This window comes from Pezoporus flaviventris, unplaced genomic scaffold, assembly GCF_033815535.1.
Source record: "Pezoporus flaviventris isolate CSIRO_AGI_PZ_B2104156 unplaced genomic scaffold, CSIRO_AGI_Pfla_v1 ptg000006l, whole genome shotgun sequence".
In the NCBI taxonomy this organism is placed as follows: Eukaryota; Metazoa; Chordata; class Aves; order Psittaciformes; family Psittacidae; genus Pezoporus; species Pezoporus flaviventris.
The window spans coordinates 6738821-6756744 of record NW_026892554.1 but is presented as its reverse complement, the minus strand read 5'-3'; the positions used below and the strand labels follow the sequence as shown (position 1 = coordinate 6756744).

The window sequence follows — 17924 nt, the reverse complement described above, 5'->3', positions numbered from 1 at the left end:
TATGGGCATAGGCTTTCTCCTACTTTCCTGCCTTTACCTGCAGGTGGGAGTTGGGGAAAGCCTGAGCAGTCCTCCTGGATTTCAACCCCATTGTTTCAAGTGTTAATTAAATCATTTTCTCTCTAAGCCATTGTTTCACTTGGTGGCACCTGGGTTTGTCCATGGCATGGCCCCACCAGGCTGCAGTACAGACCTGCTAGAGAGAATACAGGAATTGCTTGGTACAACTTTGGTAAAATGGGAGTGCTGAAAAACTGGGCTTGCAAACAGAAGATCCCTGCAGGGATGCTGCACAGAAAGGTGGCAGGCTTGTTCTCACCAAGGCTGGGATTAGCATGGGAAGGGAAACACGGATGTGCAGTTTTCAGTGCAGGTAGTAAGGACATTACAACTGCATCAGGGAAGGGGTACCCCTTGTGATCAACACATAATGGCTTGATGAGATGCGTTTAGAGATGGTCTAGAGGTCATAGAAACCTTGGAAAAATGAAAGGCTCTGGCAAAATCTAGCTTTGGTCAATACCCTCCCTGGCCAGAGTTTAACTTCTCTCACCCTGGCCCAAGTCCAAGAACAGAAGGAACTTGTGAAAGTCTGAAGGACATCTCTGAGTTGATCCAATATGAATAGGTAGGCAAGGGTAGCTTACTCTAATAATTGACCTTGTGTTATTCCCAGACACATGGCACACTTCACCTTATGATATATGTATATATCTAACTCCCACGTTATCCAGCATTACTTGTCTGTCCAGACTGTCACTTACTTAGAATAATAACCAGAGGCATAAAGAGCAGATCCATTCTGCTGCCTGGAAAATTCCAATAAAATTAAATCAATAAGGTCTGTATTAGAAACACACTCTTGAGTGGATCTTGGACAGAACAGCTCTGTGAGGGCATGTCTCCCTGCAGGATACAAAATGAGATATTCCACCTCCTAGTTCGTTTCTCTCTTTGCATCTCCAGTAGCTGAAGGGAAATCAAATTTCTCATGATAAATATTGTGGCAAAAGTAATCTGAAGTTTGAAGAGTTCTTTGTTCAAGGGAGCTGCCAGCACCTGTAGGATCCTGCATGGAGACATTTTCATGTCAGCTTCAAATGAGATAAGCCAGTCACCAGCCAGAAAGAAGAATACAAGGGAATAAGAAAAGCAGAGGGAATATTAACAAAGCTCAGCTCACAGCTGTAGGGGATAAACAATTCACACATCCAAATTGCTCCACTGCCCTCAGAATCTCTGAGAGCTACTGAAATACACAGGGAAGAGCTCTTCACCATATATGACCTCATGATTTCTTGCAACTGCCATCTTGGATTGGTAAAAGAAAGCTTTGGCATATGAGCATGTCCCCAGTGTCAGCGGCAGTGACAAGTGGCATCAGCAGTTCCTATGTTTACTTTAAAAATGACTTTCAGTGTCTACAAATTAGGTGTCTCAGCAAGTCATTTATTCAGTGCTGTAGTCAGTGAGGAAAGGACATGTCGACAAGTGGCAACTTCTGCTCTGGCTTAAGGTATGGGGACTGACTTTGATCTTAAATACAAAGAGTGGATGAAAGGACACCACCACCGAGTAAAAATCCACTGTGAATATTTCACATGATAATCTATTTCTTTCCATAAGATAAACTTGAATACTCTTTTTTAAATCCATTTCCCACCCAACTGTAGAATCCTATTTGACCCAAGCCATTAACCACTGGAACATTTTTCCAAGGCTTTCTATTGAGCCTGGGCTTCTGCCTGAAAACTGTGCAGAAATTTCACCCAGAGGTCAGAGGCTTCATGCAGGAGTCATGGTATGGTGCGAGGTGGCTTGTGTAATGTGTGAGATGAGGGCAGGTAATAAGAATGGTCTTCTCTTAAAACCACGTGCTGTTTCTGGCTGGTTTATTGGTATTATCTGTATTCATACAGAAGACCACCACTGCCACTATGGATGCCACTAGCCGTGCTTCCTGAGGACCTCTGTAACCAGCTAATGGAAGAGGCAGCTCAGGCCTTTAGAGATCCCCCATGTGATGAATCTATTCATATGGGGATTGCTGTCCTGCTTTCCCATCCTTTATGTACTGTGGGAAATAAAATACTATTATAAGACTTAAGACCAAATTAATGATTTCTGAAATTCCAAAGGCTTTGCTGAGCCTACCCCAAGAGGATGACTTTAGCCAGTAACATCCTTGAGCTAAGCAAATTAGAAAGCCATGAATTATTTTTTAAAGCACCTTTGAAGGATAACACTAATGTGACAGAGTGGGTTCTGTTCATAGCAAAAGGCAGCACAACTGTTATCTTCCCAGCATAAAAAACATTTGCATGCTAAACTCACACCCATGAGAGCTAGTCTTGAGCATTTCCTCACTGGGAGGCTTGATTTAACAAGCTGATGGAACCTTTTGGTCCATCGTCCTCCCTTCCTTCTATTGTCCCCAGTGGTCTGAAAAGTTTCAGAGCAAAAAGCATCCTCTCCCTTCAGTTCTCAACATCCTGAGCCTTGAACGCATGATGGGGACCTTGTAAATAGTCATTTACTGGGGTGGGAGTTTCATTTTTCCCCAGCTGACAACAAGATTAGCTGCTGTTATTAATGACTTAGCTAAATGCCTGAACTTATCACTGATGCTGTTACTTTTTGGGGCTGTAGGCAGTTCAGGCGAAGGGAGAAGAAAAACCCCTTTAATGACTCTTTGAAGGGGTGGTGGTGGCATCCTGGCTGACAGCTCAGAATGGCCATGAGGTGCGTTAATCAAAGCGGAACACAAAGAATCAATTTCACTCTCTCCCTCCCTTCTCCCTACAGAACTGTGAGCCCCGAACTCAAGTCTTATGCTTTGGGGGTGCTTTTCCTGCTTCTCCGTTTGCTAGGTACGTGCAAACATTTCATGTCCTTCTCTCCCTTCCTTTCCTTTCTCACAGAAAGTGGTATTTTTTACATGTAAAGTGGATTTCTATGCCATGCAATGTTGTGGTTGACATGAGTGCTGTCTGACACAACGGGGTCTGAGGCCTTCCTATGAAGGATATGGCATCAGGGCTCCTGAAGGCACTTTTCCTGCCATTCGAATTGTGTTAATGGAAGCAAATGCAGTGTTGAATGAGAAATTACCGTTTCTGCCATGGTCCCACACAACCAGTTACTCTTCTATAGCTGTTATTAACATGTCAGCAGCTTGCAAAATTACTGCTGCATTGCATTTGCTGAAGTAGAGGGATATGTATTTTCATCCTCCTTTGAGGGACAGGACTGGTGTTACACGGTGTGTTTTGTCACATGGAATGTTTGCCCCTTCCTTCAGGTCTCTCAGCAAGGAAAACAGTAAAATGAGAAAGGCTGAGTCCTTGTATCCTCCTGTGGGTTAATATCCCATTAAAATGCATATGTCTGTTCCCATGGACCAGTATGTGCTTCTCATGTATGAATTTAAAGGAACACAACGATGTTTGCCTGCTGCTTCCTTCTGGGTGGAGTTTTTTCCCCTTTTGAAGAGATGGCTCCTGTTTTAAAGCTCCTATAGTTTAGCTTCTTAATCTCAATGATTCAGAGCAGAATCCTCTGATCCATCTCTGTGTGTTCATGTCATGCATGGAGTTTTTTGCATGTTGAAGGATGGGATTTACTTTTTTCCTGCAGGACACAGGCAGTACCTGCCCTGTATGGCCCTCCCCAGTCTCAAAGGAATGAGCTGGAGAGTCAAGTGCCATCTTTTAGGCTACAGCAAGACACTAGAAAGTATAGGACCAAAACTCTAGCAGTACCATACATTGTGAATAAGTGACCTCATTTATTTACTTCCTTTTTGTAACACCTTATTCCCATTAGCTGAAAGGGAAATGGTGGTCCCAGACCAGTTTACGATAAAACCAATTATATTTTCATTGCTTTTGGTGAAGTAGCTGCAGTCACAGATAACGTTCCATCAAGTAATCTTATTCAGAGCTCAGATAACTTGAAGGGAAGCTTCTGGGTTGACTTGGGTCATCTCTGGTTCAAGCCTTGTAAAGACAGCATTCTCTTTAGCTGCTGGTGCTGCTCTTGGGTTTTGGCCTGTCTTCAGTTCTCTCTGATTGAATGTGGAGTGTCAGCAGGCACGTGCGTGAGGAGGATGGCTGCAGGCTGTTGTTTCTAAGGGGGAAAGTACTTAAGGGGGTAGATTTTCTCTCTTTTTTCCTTTCAAAAGAGAGAACCCTCCTGAGATAGCAGCATCCTGAATTCCTCTAAACCCAGGCTCAGGCATGTACAAGTTGAATAGATATTTTGTTTTCTTCCAATAAAGAAGCCATAGTACGAATTTAAACTCAAATCTTTATATGTTGCTCTGTCACTAAGTAACTCCTGTGAAATAAGACAATGCATCCTGAAGAATAGCAGCTATGTAGATAGAACCCACAGAAAATGAAAAGAAAGGTACTTTTCAATATGAGCAAAGGTATCCAAATCTCGCCCTTAACAACCTGAGCTTCAAGAATAGATTCACTGATTTATTTTAAAAGCTTTTCAGTTCACCTTTAAGCTTTGACTTAAGAAGACAGTGATAATAGCTGCTTCTTGAACCAAAGGAGAGTATTAAATATAGGAGGTATGAGACCCGGAGGTGCAATTGCAGCTAATAGGTTTCAGTAAGACAGAAGCAGCTTTTTTATACAGCCCTACAGTTTCTGCACTGAAATATAAATATATATATATATACAGCAGAAATTTTTGCAACACTTTGCAGTAAGGGGTAAAACATGATTGAATCTCTTTAATATTCACTATAATAATATGAAACACGACTGAATTCTCCCAGTATCCTCCTGGATGTATTTTCTTATTGCACAGGAATTCTACTGTGAGAGGGCAGCATAATAGTGTCTTCATGTAAAAGTGTTTCTGCAGTTTCTCAGGGAATGCCACTGGAGCCAAAGTTTTGGAATAGAATTGTCAAAATGACAAAGAGTTTTAGATTAGTAAGACTTGAATCCTTTCTGGATGGTGTTCACCGTTCATCCTAACACAGCCTCTGCTTACCAGGGCACTTCTTTTTGGTTTTCCTACAAGCCCATATTGTTTGCCTCTCTTCTTCCAACGTGACAAAACTACAGTGTTTTGCTCTCAGAAGGACTTCCCAGTCTGCAGTGCAACCCCTCAGCTCCCTTGTCGCAGAGGGTCCAGGCACCAAGTCACTCCTGCGAGTCTCTTGTCCTTTTTGGTAAAAATGGCCTAAAACACTGTTTGCTGGAGGCTTTTCATACATTTTCCACATCCATGCCTGCATTCACACAGGAGTAGCTTTAGAGTTCAGTGAAAACAGGTCCTTCCTCAGGTCTTAATGAGGAGCAATTTCAAGGCCAAATTATCTTGCAAACCTGGAAAGCCAGCTGAAGCCAGCAGATGGGGATGATAGCTCTCTCTGAAGTTCACATCTCCAAAGCTTTGTATCAACATCTCTCTGCATGTTAACAAATAGGAGCTCATACCTCAAAATTATGATGAAAATGCCGTTTTCTCTTAGTCCACAAAGTGTGTGGCTGCTGCCTCCTCTGTCACTGCCACATCTGGATGTGATCCCTGAGGTGGCATCCAGCACGAGTGCATCACTGGGTACACAAACTGCATTCAGTAGCACAGGCTCTTTGCTTGTTCCTAGCGGGAGCCCAGCTGGATTTCTAAATACCTTGTTGAGCATGTGGTTGTCCACAGGTTTCAACAAATAAAACCCCTTCTTTTAACCAAGAAGCAGAACCAGCCCAGTCAGGAATTTCCAGCCGTTGAAGTAATGAACAGAGAACTGACACTGATGTTTTTCTCCAGAGCATATCCATATTTTGGATGTGATGACTGGAACTGGTGTTTCTGACAAAAAAAAATAAAATCATCTTGCTTTTGTATCATCTGGTTTTATTTACTACATTTGTGCTGTTAATGATTGGTTAAAATGAGTACCAAAAGCCCACATAGCCTTTCTTAACTCCCGCATCTATTAACATAAAGGCAGATCAAACAAAATCTGCAGAGTTTGTCACCAACAAAATAAGATCAAGAGATCTCAGTTCAGAAGGGAACAGTCAAGACAGCCAATTTATTTGTAGTCTTAGGATACATGTCATGAATGTCACTATTGTTCATGAAAAGCTGAAGGGAAGGTATCTTTTCTAAGCCTGGAAATCCAGGTTAATGATGAAACTGGATCCAAGATTAAACACTTTTCTGTCTAGAAACTGGAGTGCTTGTGGCTGTCTACACATTTATTTATAGAGTCTCAGGCATCACAGCACCTACAGATGCAGTGATATTGTCAAGGATATGTTGTGCCTACCTGCTGTTGGATTTCAGTAGATACGATGCTCTCTTTTGCTGCTGTGTTAACCCACAGAAGTGATTTTATCAATCAGGGCTCTTCCCAGGGTTTATCTGCTTCCAGCCTTCCCTGTAAATATAGCAGAAGAAAGAGAAATGGTTTACATTATGTAGAACATCCACATTTTCTTCCGAGTGCTGCACGCTTGGAGCATGTGTGCTGGCTGGGAACGTGGCTGTCCTAACCTCTGTCATGGTAATGAGAAACAGAGGCCTCTACAATGTCCCTGTGGGATGGGGAAAGTAGAGAAGAAAAACATTGCCTTTATTAGTTAAATGAGACTGGAGTGATTATTCTGCTCTAAGATTGCTGCTCTACTGCAAACTACGATTCAGAAACACTCACCAGTAGTTAGCTGAGGTGGCTGTGGGAGAATCCTGCTGTGATATTTCATTTGATGGTGCACTGAAATTTTCCTTTCTTTTCAGATTTAATCTTTGGCATCTATTAGAGGGCATTGTTTCTTTTCCTTAGGCCCAAAGAAAACCTTCTGCTGTGTTAGGGAAAGGTCCAAAACTAGATCTCAGTGCCCCAGCTGATTTCAGGCTCTGAACCGGAGTGCTGTGACATCCTTCAGGTGAAAACCCTGAAGTGCAGAATTACCAGCCTCTAAACAGAGAGCAAGCTGTAAGGCTGTCCTCCTCCTCCTCTTTCATTTACCCCTTCACTCAGTCTCATTAGGCAAATGAGAAGCTTAATAAAAGCCACTTAAACTTGAGTAAAATCCTTCCTGCATGTTGATATCAGCAGGAATCTCTTCCCTAGACATTGAGCCCAAGCTAAAAACTCATCCACAGACTTTGTTTAACTTGATTTAGAACTTCAGAAATTAGAATTACAGGCTGCAGCTGGGACCATTAACCTTGATAAAGTATCCTCTCTTTCCATTCACTGCAATCACGTCCTCTCTCTATCATAAGGATCATAAAAGCATGATTTGTCTCTCTTATTTTGACAGGTTTTATCCCACCTCCGCTCATCTTTGGGGCTGGAATTGACTCCACGTGTCTGTTTTGGAGCACGTTCTGTGGCGAGCAAGGAGCCTGCGCGCTGTACGACAACGTGGTCTATAGATACCTGTATGTTAGTATTGCTATAGCCCTGAAGTCTTTTGCATTCATCTTATATACCACCACCTGGCAGTGCTTGAGGAAAAACTATAAAAGATACATCAAGAACCATGAAGGTGGGCTCAGCACTAGTGAGTTCTTTGCCTCTACTCTCACCCTAGACAATCTGGGGCGGGACTCAGTGCCCCAAAAACAATCACATAGGACAAAATTTATCTATAACCTTGAAGACCATGAGTGGTGTGAAAATATGGAGTCTGTTTTATAGTGACTGTGGAGGGGTGAACTATATTAATAATACAAGGGTCCTTTTTAATAAAAACAAGAGGAGAGCACGAATGAAGAAACAACTGCAAAACAACGGCAACACAGGAAACTTTTGTCTTTTTCTCAAAGTCAGACCCAGCCAGGATTCTTGTGAACAGCATCTTTTAATGGGATCACTTGTGACATCCTGCGGGGTGATAGACAAAGCAGGGAGCTGCTGTGGCTGGATACCAGCCCCTTTGATGACAGTACAAGCTTCCAAGAAGAGCACCTGAAGAGGTTCATTGGAAAGCTCAGCGAATGGACAGGCTTGGGCACGAGGCATAGAGAAAGCAAGGTGGCAATGCGAGAATAGGTGTTGTGGTTGCAAGTGTGGTCCAGGGGTATGTGAAGCCCCACAGTGTGGGCTGAAGGGTTGGCTGGTCTGAGCTCTGTGATGGCAGAGGGAGCAGTGCTGGAGCCATTCCACGAGTCACACTCTGTCACCAGCCACGAGTCCACGATAAATACCTTGAAAGCTGCTGGAATCCTTCCCGGTGCCGAGCAGTGCTGTCAGAGGTATCCGAGTCCTTCCAGGCGAGGCTTATTCACAGATTGCAGCTTTGTGGTTGTCTGTGAATAGCTCTGCTTACATCTCTCAAACCCAGTAAAGTTCAAGACGTTTGCTCACACTTGCCAAACGTGCTGTCATTTTTAAAGGGGGTGAATTCCAAATACTCGGCTGTGCAGTCCTCTAATAAGATGGGGTTTTAAAAAGTTATTTTGCAATCTATGTTAACCCTTGAATCGCTGACGCTTTTCCATAGGGAGGATTTATTTATGCTACTTTGGGGAAGGATCCTGTTTTAATTCACCCAAACATGATGTGACTCAAGGGATTTGTTTAACCCTCTGCGTTTTTTATCCATACGCCTTCATTCTAATATGCTACCAAGCCAATGAAGACACATAATATGTTTTTAAAAACGAGAACAAATACACTGTGTCTCTATAAAAACAATTGTCAGTTGGAGAATTATAGATAATATGATGATTTACGTAATATAGGGTTTTTTTCATGTTCTATGTGACTCAGTGAATACACATATATATGTGGAGAGGCTGTTTATATTCTCTCCAGTTTTTAAAGATATATATATATCATTTGCAATCTAGAAATTGTGTGGTGGATGTTTTCTTTAAAGTGAGTGTGTGTGTGTGTGTGTGTGTGTGTGTGTGTACAAGATGAAAGGAATCCCAACCTTAATCCTGCAACCCTCACAACTGATTTTTTCACCTAAAAAATTCCACTGACTTCAGTGGAAGCCACGTGAAGAAGGTGGAATAATCTCCCCTCCTGGAGGCCACATTTTGCCATTAGCTGTTCACATAGGGTTCCTATGGAAGGCGGGGTTATGGGAGCAGAGGCTGGCCAGCATTGCACACCTCTGAAATTCTCATTGAGATTCTTAAGAGGCACCCATGCAGGAGGAGATTTGGCTTTGCTTTTGCAATGCAGTCTCACATAAGCCTGCAAAAATCAAGGGGAGGCTTTTATCTGATCTCAAGAAGCATGCGGTCAGGCTTATTTTGCATGCGTATTTTATTTTTCCAAAACATTCCTGCTGGGAAGCAATACAAATTCATTGCGTTTGATGAGTTTTCCCTAGGAACCAGACTCATTTCCAATGGACTAAATGTCAGAAGGGTTTTAAGGGTTAGCATCATCATCAAAAAGCTCCATTTTTGTTTGTATTTTAAAGCTGTTTTGAACCTACAGATGTTTGGAGCAGTAGCCTGGCATGGTGAACCGAATGCTGGGCATCACTTCCATGCATCTGGTGGAGGGGCTGATCTTCCCTAGGTTCTTGTCCATTGCTGGCAGTGGACATCCCAGAGTTGGCACAATTACAGAGGGTTGATAACTTCCTGCTCATGTTCAACACCTTTTTAGCAGACTTAGCTCTTACCTAGGCATTGAAACACAGGTGTGGGCTATCAAACTGCTTCCACTTGACTGACTTTATGTGTATGTTTGTAGTTTATGCACAGCATTGTATGTTCAGCAACAACAAGAGCAAAAAAAAGGGGTGCATCAAATAAACTCCACTGTGCCAAATACTTGACAAATATTGTAACTGCAGATATTTGAGTCTTGGTCTTCAGCCATGTTAAGAATCACTTGATTAATGAAGGAGTTTAAGTCAAGTTATTAAGCTATGCAGTGCCATTGTTATGTTGGGTGGTAAATGATGCTTTTTAGGCCATTAGATTAGTTTAGTATATCCTGTCTGCTAAAATAGAGATACTTCATCCATAAAACAATGAATTTACAAAAGGCACAGGGTGCATAACTGTCTCATAAAATATATATAATTGTCAAGTATAAGCCTTTGAAATTGTTATGTACAGTTCTTTTTGTTCTGGAAATTTATTACTCAGACTGCTGTCTTTTCAAATGTTAGCTCATAATTTTGTACTATACACACACATTCAGACTCAAACACAAATGTCAGAGAACAGAGCCTTTCTAAAAGCCTGATTGCTTGAAATTCTATAACCCCTTTCACAGTTTCAGGGTTTTTTTCCCCTCTGAAAGTCCAAGGTGAAGGAGAACAGCACGATGACATGATGCAAAACAAACTCCCAGTGCTCAAGAGCTGTGATTTGTCAGTATAGTCAAAAGTCCTCCTTGACTGGAGTTATAGAAAGAGGATTCCAGGGCACATAATGTTTTCATTTTTATTGATGTTTATTTCTTTCATTTAATCTTTTCTCTTAGCACACATGGGAGATGCAGTTGAATGGGGTTACTGATACTATTTTTACGCTGCAACTTAAAATTCCTGCGTGATTTTTGTTTTATTTCTTTTGATAATGCAACTCTTGAAGAGCTCTCTCTCCATCCCACTCTTTGTTTTTTTCTTTAAGGACATATCAGATGCCTGCATCACGAAGGGCTTTACTGTCAGTGCTTTGGTACAGATTCAAGAACACAGCTTTAGTTTAAAGAAAACAGACAGACCAAAACCTTCATCCATCCATCCCAGCAGGCTGCCTGCTTTTTCCTGATTTCAAGCCCACAAGCCATTGTCTGCAACACAGTTTTTGTTATAGAATAACAAAAATAAATCCTCAGACCCAATTTTGTTATAGAATAAGTCTCAGACATCCTCCAGCTTCCCAAATTGCAGAATGGGCCTTTGCCTGTCAGCACTTCGCTTCCATCCCGCAACTGCCTTAACCTTAACTTAAGGTCAAGGATGGAGTTAGAAAAATGCCCATTCCTGGGAACAGAAACAAGGGCATGATCTGAGCTATGGAGTCCACATCCAGTGTTGGGAATTTTTTTCTTCTCCCTATTCAGGGGCATTGAAATTCAGTTTTGTTGAGAGCTCAGTCTGTGCTGAAATGTTATTTTGACATTTCCAAGCTCTGTGTTCCCTGCATGGCTGTCTGCTAGGGAATGGCATAGTTGACAAAATAAACTACTTGACATTTAGCAGTCTCTATGGGATTGTCCAGTTGCCTTGCATGACTTCAGGTTGGGGTTTTCTTTGCCTCGCACAAATACCACCTTGGCGTAGCCCCAGTGGAATCAAAAGGGGACCCCAATCTAAAACTGGTGCAGATGACATTAGAATCAGTTTCTTTGCATCCTTGTTAACAAAGAGATGCATTTTCAGAACCTTCTTTTTATATACACTGAAATCATACCTTTTTCTGACTTTGCCCAGCACATCTTGGATGTATAGTGGGACAAAAAAGGCCATTGCTTGAATTATCTAGACAAAACTTCCATTCCTTAAGACAAAACTTCCATTCCTTAAGAATTCATCTAATAAGGGCCTCACAGTGCCATACCCCTGCAAGAGGCACTGAACTACTCAGTGCTGCTACTGTTAATCTCAGTTGTTCCTCAAGTTGCTAGGAAGGTGAAAAGGGAAAAATAGAGTGAAGGATTAGCTTCAATTAGCTGAGCTAATTATGCTTCAGAATTGAGCTGATGGTCAGCAGGCATTTGGAAAGTGATTGGAGTATTTCCAAATGGCTGAAATGTGTTGGCTTTTTGTTTTTTTTCCTTGGAAATAAAAATTAAGGGAATTGACGAAATTTGGATTCCCTCCTATCTCCATCAGAGTTTTATGTTCATCACATTGCTGTGGGAGGTGATGTACTTCAGGTTTACCTTTGTGTCTCAGTCAGGCACATATTTTTCCAGTAAATGAGGTCCTGGGAGACAGAAAAGCAACTCCTCATAACCAGCAGTTTCACTCCACAGCACACCCAAGACAACCTGGAGGCTACCAGCACTATGAAGCTTTAGCCCCCACGCCTGCCCCGGCTGTTGCTGCCACATGACTGTTTCTCACAGCTGGATGTGTTGGGATCAGTATTTTCTTAGACATGGACGATGCTGGTGTGATGTTTGTTTTATTCTTGGCAGGTGACATGAGGAATTGTCAGTACTAAAGACATACGAAAATGCTTCACTGGACTGACAAGGTAGCAGCTTTGTTCCTTCATTCACAAGGGTTTCCAGACTTATTCCCACTCTGCCATGCTCATCTATCTCCCTAATTTCACATGAGCTGTCTTTGCAGACAGAAGCATGTTTGTTGGTGTTCTCTCCGTAGATCTGATTAATGCCTGCAGAGGCTTTCTGTGCAGGGCAGAGCACCCCGAAATATAAGCAATAACACTAACCTGTTGCCATTTGCATTAGGAGTTTTTGCTTTTTTTACCTACATCTGTGTTCACCTGCTCCCATGCTGCTGCTGTGACTCACCTTTTTTGTTGGCAGCAATACCAGGAGACACGCAGCCCAGAGAGAACTGGTGTGAACACAGAGAGTGGTTTAAGATGGGCAATCGTGTGCTGGGAGCCTTTGGTATGAGACAGTCTCAGCTTCTGTTATCTGGTGGTTGAGGTTGATCCAAGGAGGAAAGGGGAAACCAGGACATTGTAGCTGAGACCCTGAAGGGATTAGCCACCCTTCCATCCTCCTGGATAGACCTACCTGCCCTACGTCCCTCAGACCCACGGTTTGTGAGCGTTACTTCCACACTGACCATCAGCTTCCTTTCTCCACATACAGTTCTTCCCCCCAGTGGCAAAGCACAGCTCAGCTCTACCAAGTCAACACAAGGTGTTCAGAGTTACTGGCATTTAAATTTGCTGCTGAAGGGGTGCCAGCAGGTCTCCCTTAGCATTACATATGCTCAAAATATTATAGTTTGTTCTGCTTTTAGACACTGAGTCTATTACTTCTAGGCTGCAAATGATGCTTTCTATCATTCCATTGACATTTCTAGCCAATCTGAGTCTTAATACAATTGCTTTGCTGAAAAATGGCCTTTCAGCAGTTGTTAGACATTAGGTACTTCTTTATTAACTAGTGATGGCAAGTAAAATCTTTGGCCATTGTGGGCTCCCTGAATCCAGTGGAGCAGAAGGAGGCTCTGTCTACTCAGAAGCAATACTGGTGTTTTCTTTGACAGAATATGAATATGGACTGCTTTTCTGTCAGCTTCTGTCTTGCCACAGCTGCTTGGCTATGAGCATCCCTCAGTCCCAAAAGGACACGGTGAATTCAGAAGAAGCCACATGGACAGTTGAATCCATTTAGATGGCTGCAAGAATGGGACTGTAGGATGCGTGCCGTGTATGTGCTGTTTCACTTGTCAGAACCTTGCTTCAGTCTCTATTTGTTTGATGAATGGCATGACTCCAGGGATGGGGTCTTCAGGGTACTAGGAATTTGTAAAATATCCCCCACTTTATTCAGATTAAGTGCAGCAGAGCCGACTGTCGCACCCTGGGAAGGAAAACATTAGCCATACCCTGACACTTTGTAGTGCTGGGCTTGTTCTGCATGAAGTTGGTGTCTGCAGATGGCAGAAAGCAATAAGAAACTTGTCAAGTCCAACTCAGCAAATAATTTACAGCGACTTCATAAGTGAATTTTCCTTCTTATTTCTTCCTTGTAATGGCTGAGAAAACCAAGGAAATGCCTCCAGTGGATTTGCAAGGTCATTCTTGCGCATCGTCTGTGGTCTGGAAGAGTTTGGAAAAGCTTCCTTATAATTCACACACCTTGGTTTGTTCTGGCTGGACATTGATATCATGGGGGATATTTCTGCTCCCCAAATTCCTTAGGCTGGAATTTTCTCATCTGTACAAATATTTAGTTCAAAACTGTGATTAAGAAATGAATAAGAGGGTCCTTGCTCAATGCCAGTGGGCGTAGCACCACTGGACGTACAGTGCTCCAGGACAGCCAAAGTGCTGGCTTCCAACTCGCAATCCTCTTTCCACAAATATCCTCTCATAGATGCTTGAAATTCGCTGCTTCTCCCAATGTTCGCACCAGTTAATGCATTCATTTGAGTAATTACTGAGAGCAAACACGAGAAGGGGATGAACCCAGACAAAACCAAATTGGTACTAAGGTGAAGCAGGTGGTGCGAATTTTATTTGCAGTGTTTGCACAGCTCTTAGATTGGAAGCAGAAACCTCTCGGGAATCAGAGTTGCATATGGCCTAACAGATCTTAGTTCTTCCCATTGAATTACCAGTTGATAGGACAGCAGAAGGCGTCTTCCCTGCCACGTATCTTAGCCCTTCAAAGCCCTTTCCTTTTGCAGTCTAGCGTCGCACAGATGTGCATTTGGCCCTCGGTGTAAACTGCATCTCTGTGCGATGTTTTTGGTGCCTCACAACTCTTAACTGTGTGAACTTGAAAGGAAGAAGTGACCCCAGTTCTTCACCCGCGATGCTTTCTGCCTGATGGGAGGATGAGGATCTCTCTTGAAGACTCACAGCTATTTTCCTAAGGTCTTACACGCACTGGGACCAAACCTGTGCTCTGTTGATTGTAGGTGGCCTATAAGCTGTGCTCAGAGGTCTGTAGCTTCTCTACAGCCCCCCATTGCCTTCAACTTGTTTTCAGTGCAAAGCATGGTAATGAGGCTACACATATCTGTCCCTGACAAATGCAAAGGGTTGCCAGTGGTCTGTGACCACCAAAGTTCATGAGTCTCCATGCTAGCACATGAAAGCAGCTCCCGATATCTGCTTTTGGGAGGGAGTCATCTCAGAGCAGGGTTCAGTGGAAAACAGCAGCGCTGGGAGCTCTTGGTTCACTTTGGTACCATGTCCGTAGGGAGAAGGGATGGGAATGGGAGCTGGGGAAGAGCTGTGACCTTTTAAAACCCATAGTGCCTACCACTGCAATGGAACGCTGTATTGTATTATATTATACGTGACTACCATGTAAATAAAGTACAATAAACGTGTTCATTAGGATTTTGATACAAGTTAAATGCAGTCTGCAGAAACTGTTTTTCCCTGCTGTATGTACTTATATCACATTCCAGGCATAGGGACATTTGGGGTCGTGTGAGCTAGAAATGCATAAATGGCATTAGAAGGGAAATGTTTGCAGTAAGACTGTTGTGAAATTCCTTTTGCCCTGTGTACATGAGACACAAGAACTATATGAAAACCAGCCAGAGTGGAGGGAGTGGGGGCAGCTCTTGGCTTGAAGTGGTTTGTGAGAAGAAGCAACAGTGCTGCCTAGCCAGTCCTTGGCCTTGCTTCCTTCATGATGGAGGGAAAGCAAAGTTCTGGTTTGGCTGATTCTTCTTTGCTTGTTTTATGGTGCAGAGGTGGATCAGCAGCATATGCCTTGCCTGTGTAACCTGGTTATTCTCACCCTTGAAATCCCTTAGCAGCAGCTACAGCTGAGCAAGCTTGAGAGCTCAGAATTCAAAGCAGATTGTGAAAGAGGTTCTGTTCTTAACTCAGTCAGCTGCCTCCTCTGTGCTCTGGCAAACTTTGAGGGGCTGGGTTTTTTTGGCTAATAAGAGTATTGGGGACTTACTTTGTTCCTCAAGTCATTCCCCTCCTCTATCCTAATAATCTGTAAAAACAGAACTAACACATTTCAGAGAGGCAGGTATGCCACGTGCCCTCCAAATTCTGATGCAACTCTTTAACTGGGTTGTTGTAAGAGTTTCTCAAGGCTTCAGCAGCTCAGGACTGCTCTGGCCAGTGTTTGAAGCAGGTTTGTGGTTGTAATCTTCCATCAGTGTGTGGAGGGTGCTTCCATACTGATTGTCTTGTTGGAGGAAGAAGACCACCCCATGCAGTTTGTCACTCCTATGTCTCAAAACTCCCCCACAGAACTCTGTGTAGGGCCCACAATATTGGAAGAGTATCTACCTGCCTCTGTAGCAGACCAGCCAGTGATATTTGTCCCATGTACCATTGCTGTTCTTCATAGCCGCCTGAGCAGGGCAGCATTTGTGGGTGGTGGTATGTGCAGAAGGTTCTTCTTGCATAGAACATCCCCACGGATGGTCTGTAGCAGTGTGTATGGGACCTGGATGAGCCCACATGCTTCTGCCTGTGCCTTGGGCTGTGGGTTCATCTTTTCCTACAGTGCCCAAGGGAAAGTGGTCCTAGGAAAGGTATTTGAAGTGTGCTGGTTTGACTGCTGGTCATTTTGCAAACGTTTGGCAGTGCTTCCAAAATAAACCAAAACCTGGTTTGGAAAAGGAAAAGTTTCACTGTACAATTGATATAAAAAAAAAAGGAAAAAAAAAAAGGAAAGAAAGAGAAGCCACATGCTCGATATATTTTGAGTACTGTGTTCTGTATTTTTGCAGCTTATATTTTCCAGATGAGCAGTTTAGAAATATGTGATGTGAAATACATACTGTAAGTTTGACTGTAAATGATATTAAAAGCACTATTTTCATTCTTCTCCTGTCTCACTGGATGATCTCTTTGATTCTCCCAGCTTGGCTGGTACTCTGTCTTCACAGAATTTCTTCAATTCCAGTAAAAGCAGAGTTAAGAGTTTGGGTTGGAATTTCAATGCTTGGAGCAACCTGATCTAGTTGAAGATTTCCCTGCTCATTGCAGGGGGGTTGGACTAGATAAGCTTTGAAGGTTCCTTCCAACCCAAACCAGCTATGATTCTGTGTTGAGGTTGGAAGCTTGCTGGAAACGACATGGGGCTGAATGTGTTCCTGTGCATATGCAGTGCCTTCAGAAGAGATGTCCTGGTGAAGAAGAGGTTGTGACAGAGATGGAAAGGCAGATTTTTGCTAAGTGCAAGAAGAGGTTTAATTAACGGTTGTAGAAAAGGAGAGGGGGAATGAGGACACCCTGATGGTTGCAGAATGGGGAAACTTGAACACCAGTAAGAGACTAACATGAGTATCTGCTCGGAGGGAGAATGAGTTGAGCAGTTAGGAAAAACGCTGGATGTCTCGTTGATGCCGAATGTGTCTGACGCTCTTTGTGTCAGTTCAGCTGTGGAGGGGGAAAATGAAAGAGCTTTTAGCTAAAATAGCAGCAGCTCAGTGAAGTGGCTGAGCCCTGCAAAGCACCCTGAGCCCCTGCAGCTGCTTCTGCTCTGAGAGCGGCAGAGGCTTCTCCCTTCATCTCCATCAAAGCACCCAGTGCTATGGGGTCAGGGCAGCAGAGCAGCACATCCGTGAGCATGTCATGATGCCCATCTCCACTTGTACTAGCTTCTGCGTTGGTCAGAATAGAAGTAACCATTTATGTGACCAATTATTTTTTAAATGTTTCGAATCTGTTGTATGAAAAGAATAATTTTCTCCCCACCCTCTACAAAATTATGCTTAATGAGGCAATTACGTTCAAACTGAGTTGAATATTCAGTTATTCCATGTTTGTTCCATTTTTTTTATGCTTCACTGTTCCACTTCCCCCTTCTGGAAGGCAGAGGGCAAAACAAGGATTAAAAGTTAGAAAAAAACCCTTCCATTTTACTGTGTACAGCTTGAATCCGGCCACTGTTGCTTTGAATTCACTTTCAAACAACAGAAGCTTTGAAGAATGGTTCAGAAGGAAGGAGTGAGGAAGGCTGGAAAAAAATGTTTTGCTAAATGTCAACAGTGAAGAATCTTCTATTTGTTTCATTTTATTACTTTCCCTTGGCCAAGCTACTGCTGGTGTTGGAGCTTGCGCAGAGTCACTATGAAGGCATCACTCCTCCATGCTCCACCGGCCATTCCTTGCAGGTCCCCCTCCATGTGTGTGCACACCAGCATACACCACACTCAGCTCTTCAGGCCTTCCCTTCAGCCCTCCTAGACCTTGCATTTTGCTGCTGCTTCCTCTGACAGAACCCAGTTAATTGGATATTTACAGAGCTGGACTCTGTTGTGGATGCAGGTTATTAACCTGGAAGGTATTACACCCAGTAAAGTTAATGTTTCAAGACT

General features: G+C 43.1%; 1 protein-coding gene across 2 annotated transcripts in view; it reads left to right on the top strand.

Annotated features, from left to right (window-relative positions):
* The window catches only part of SLCO3A1 (solute carrier organic anion transporter family member 3A1), a 164674-nt gene extending 153210 nt beyond the window's left edge, over positions 1-11464 (top strand). For both annotated transcript variants that reach the window (XM_061446736.1, XM_061446738.1), the window contains 2 exons: positions 2806-2870; positions 7302-11464. In XM_061446736.1, coding sequence (XP_061302720.1) covers positions 2806-2870; positions 7302-7681 — 445 coding nt within the window. In that variant the 3' untranslated portion in view covers positions 7682-11464. The remainder of the gene's footprint in view (positions 1-2805; positions 2871-7301) is intronic.
* The last annotated feature ends 6460 nt before the right edge of the window (positions 11465-17924 follow it).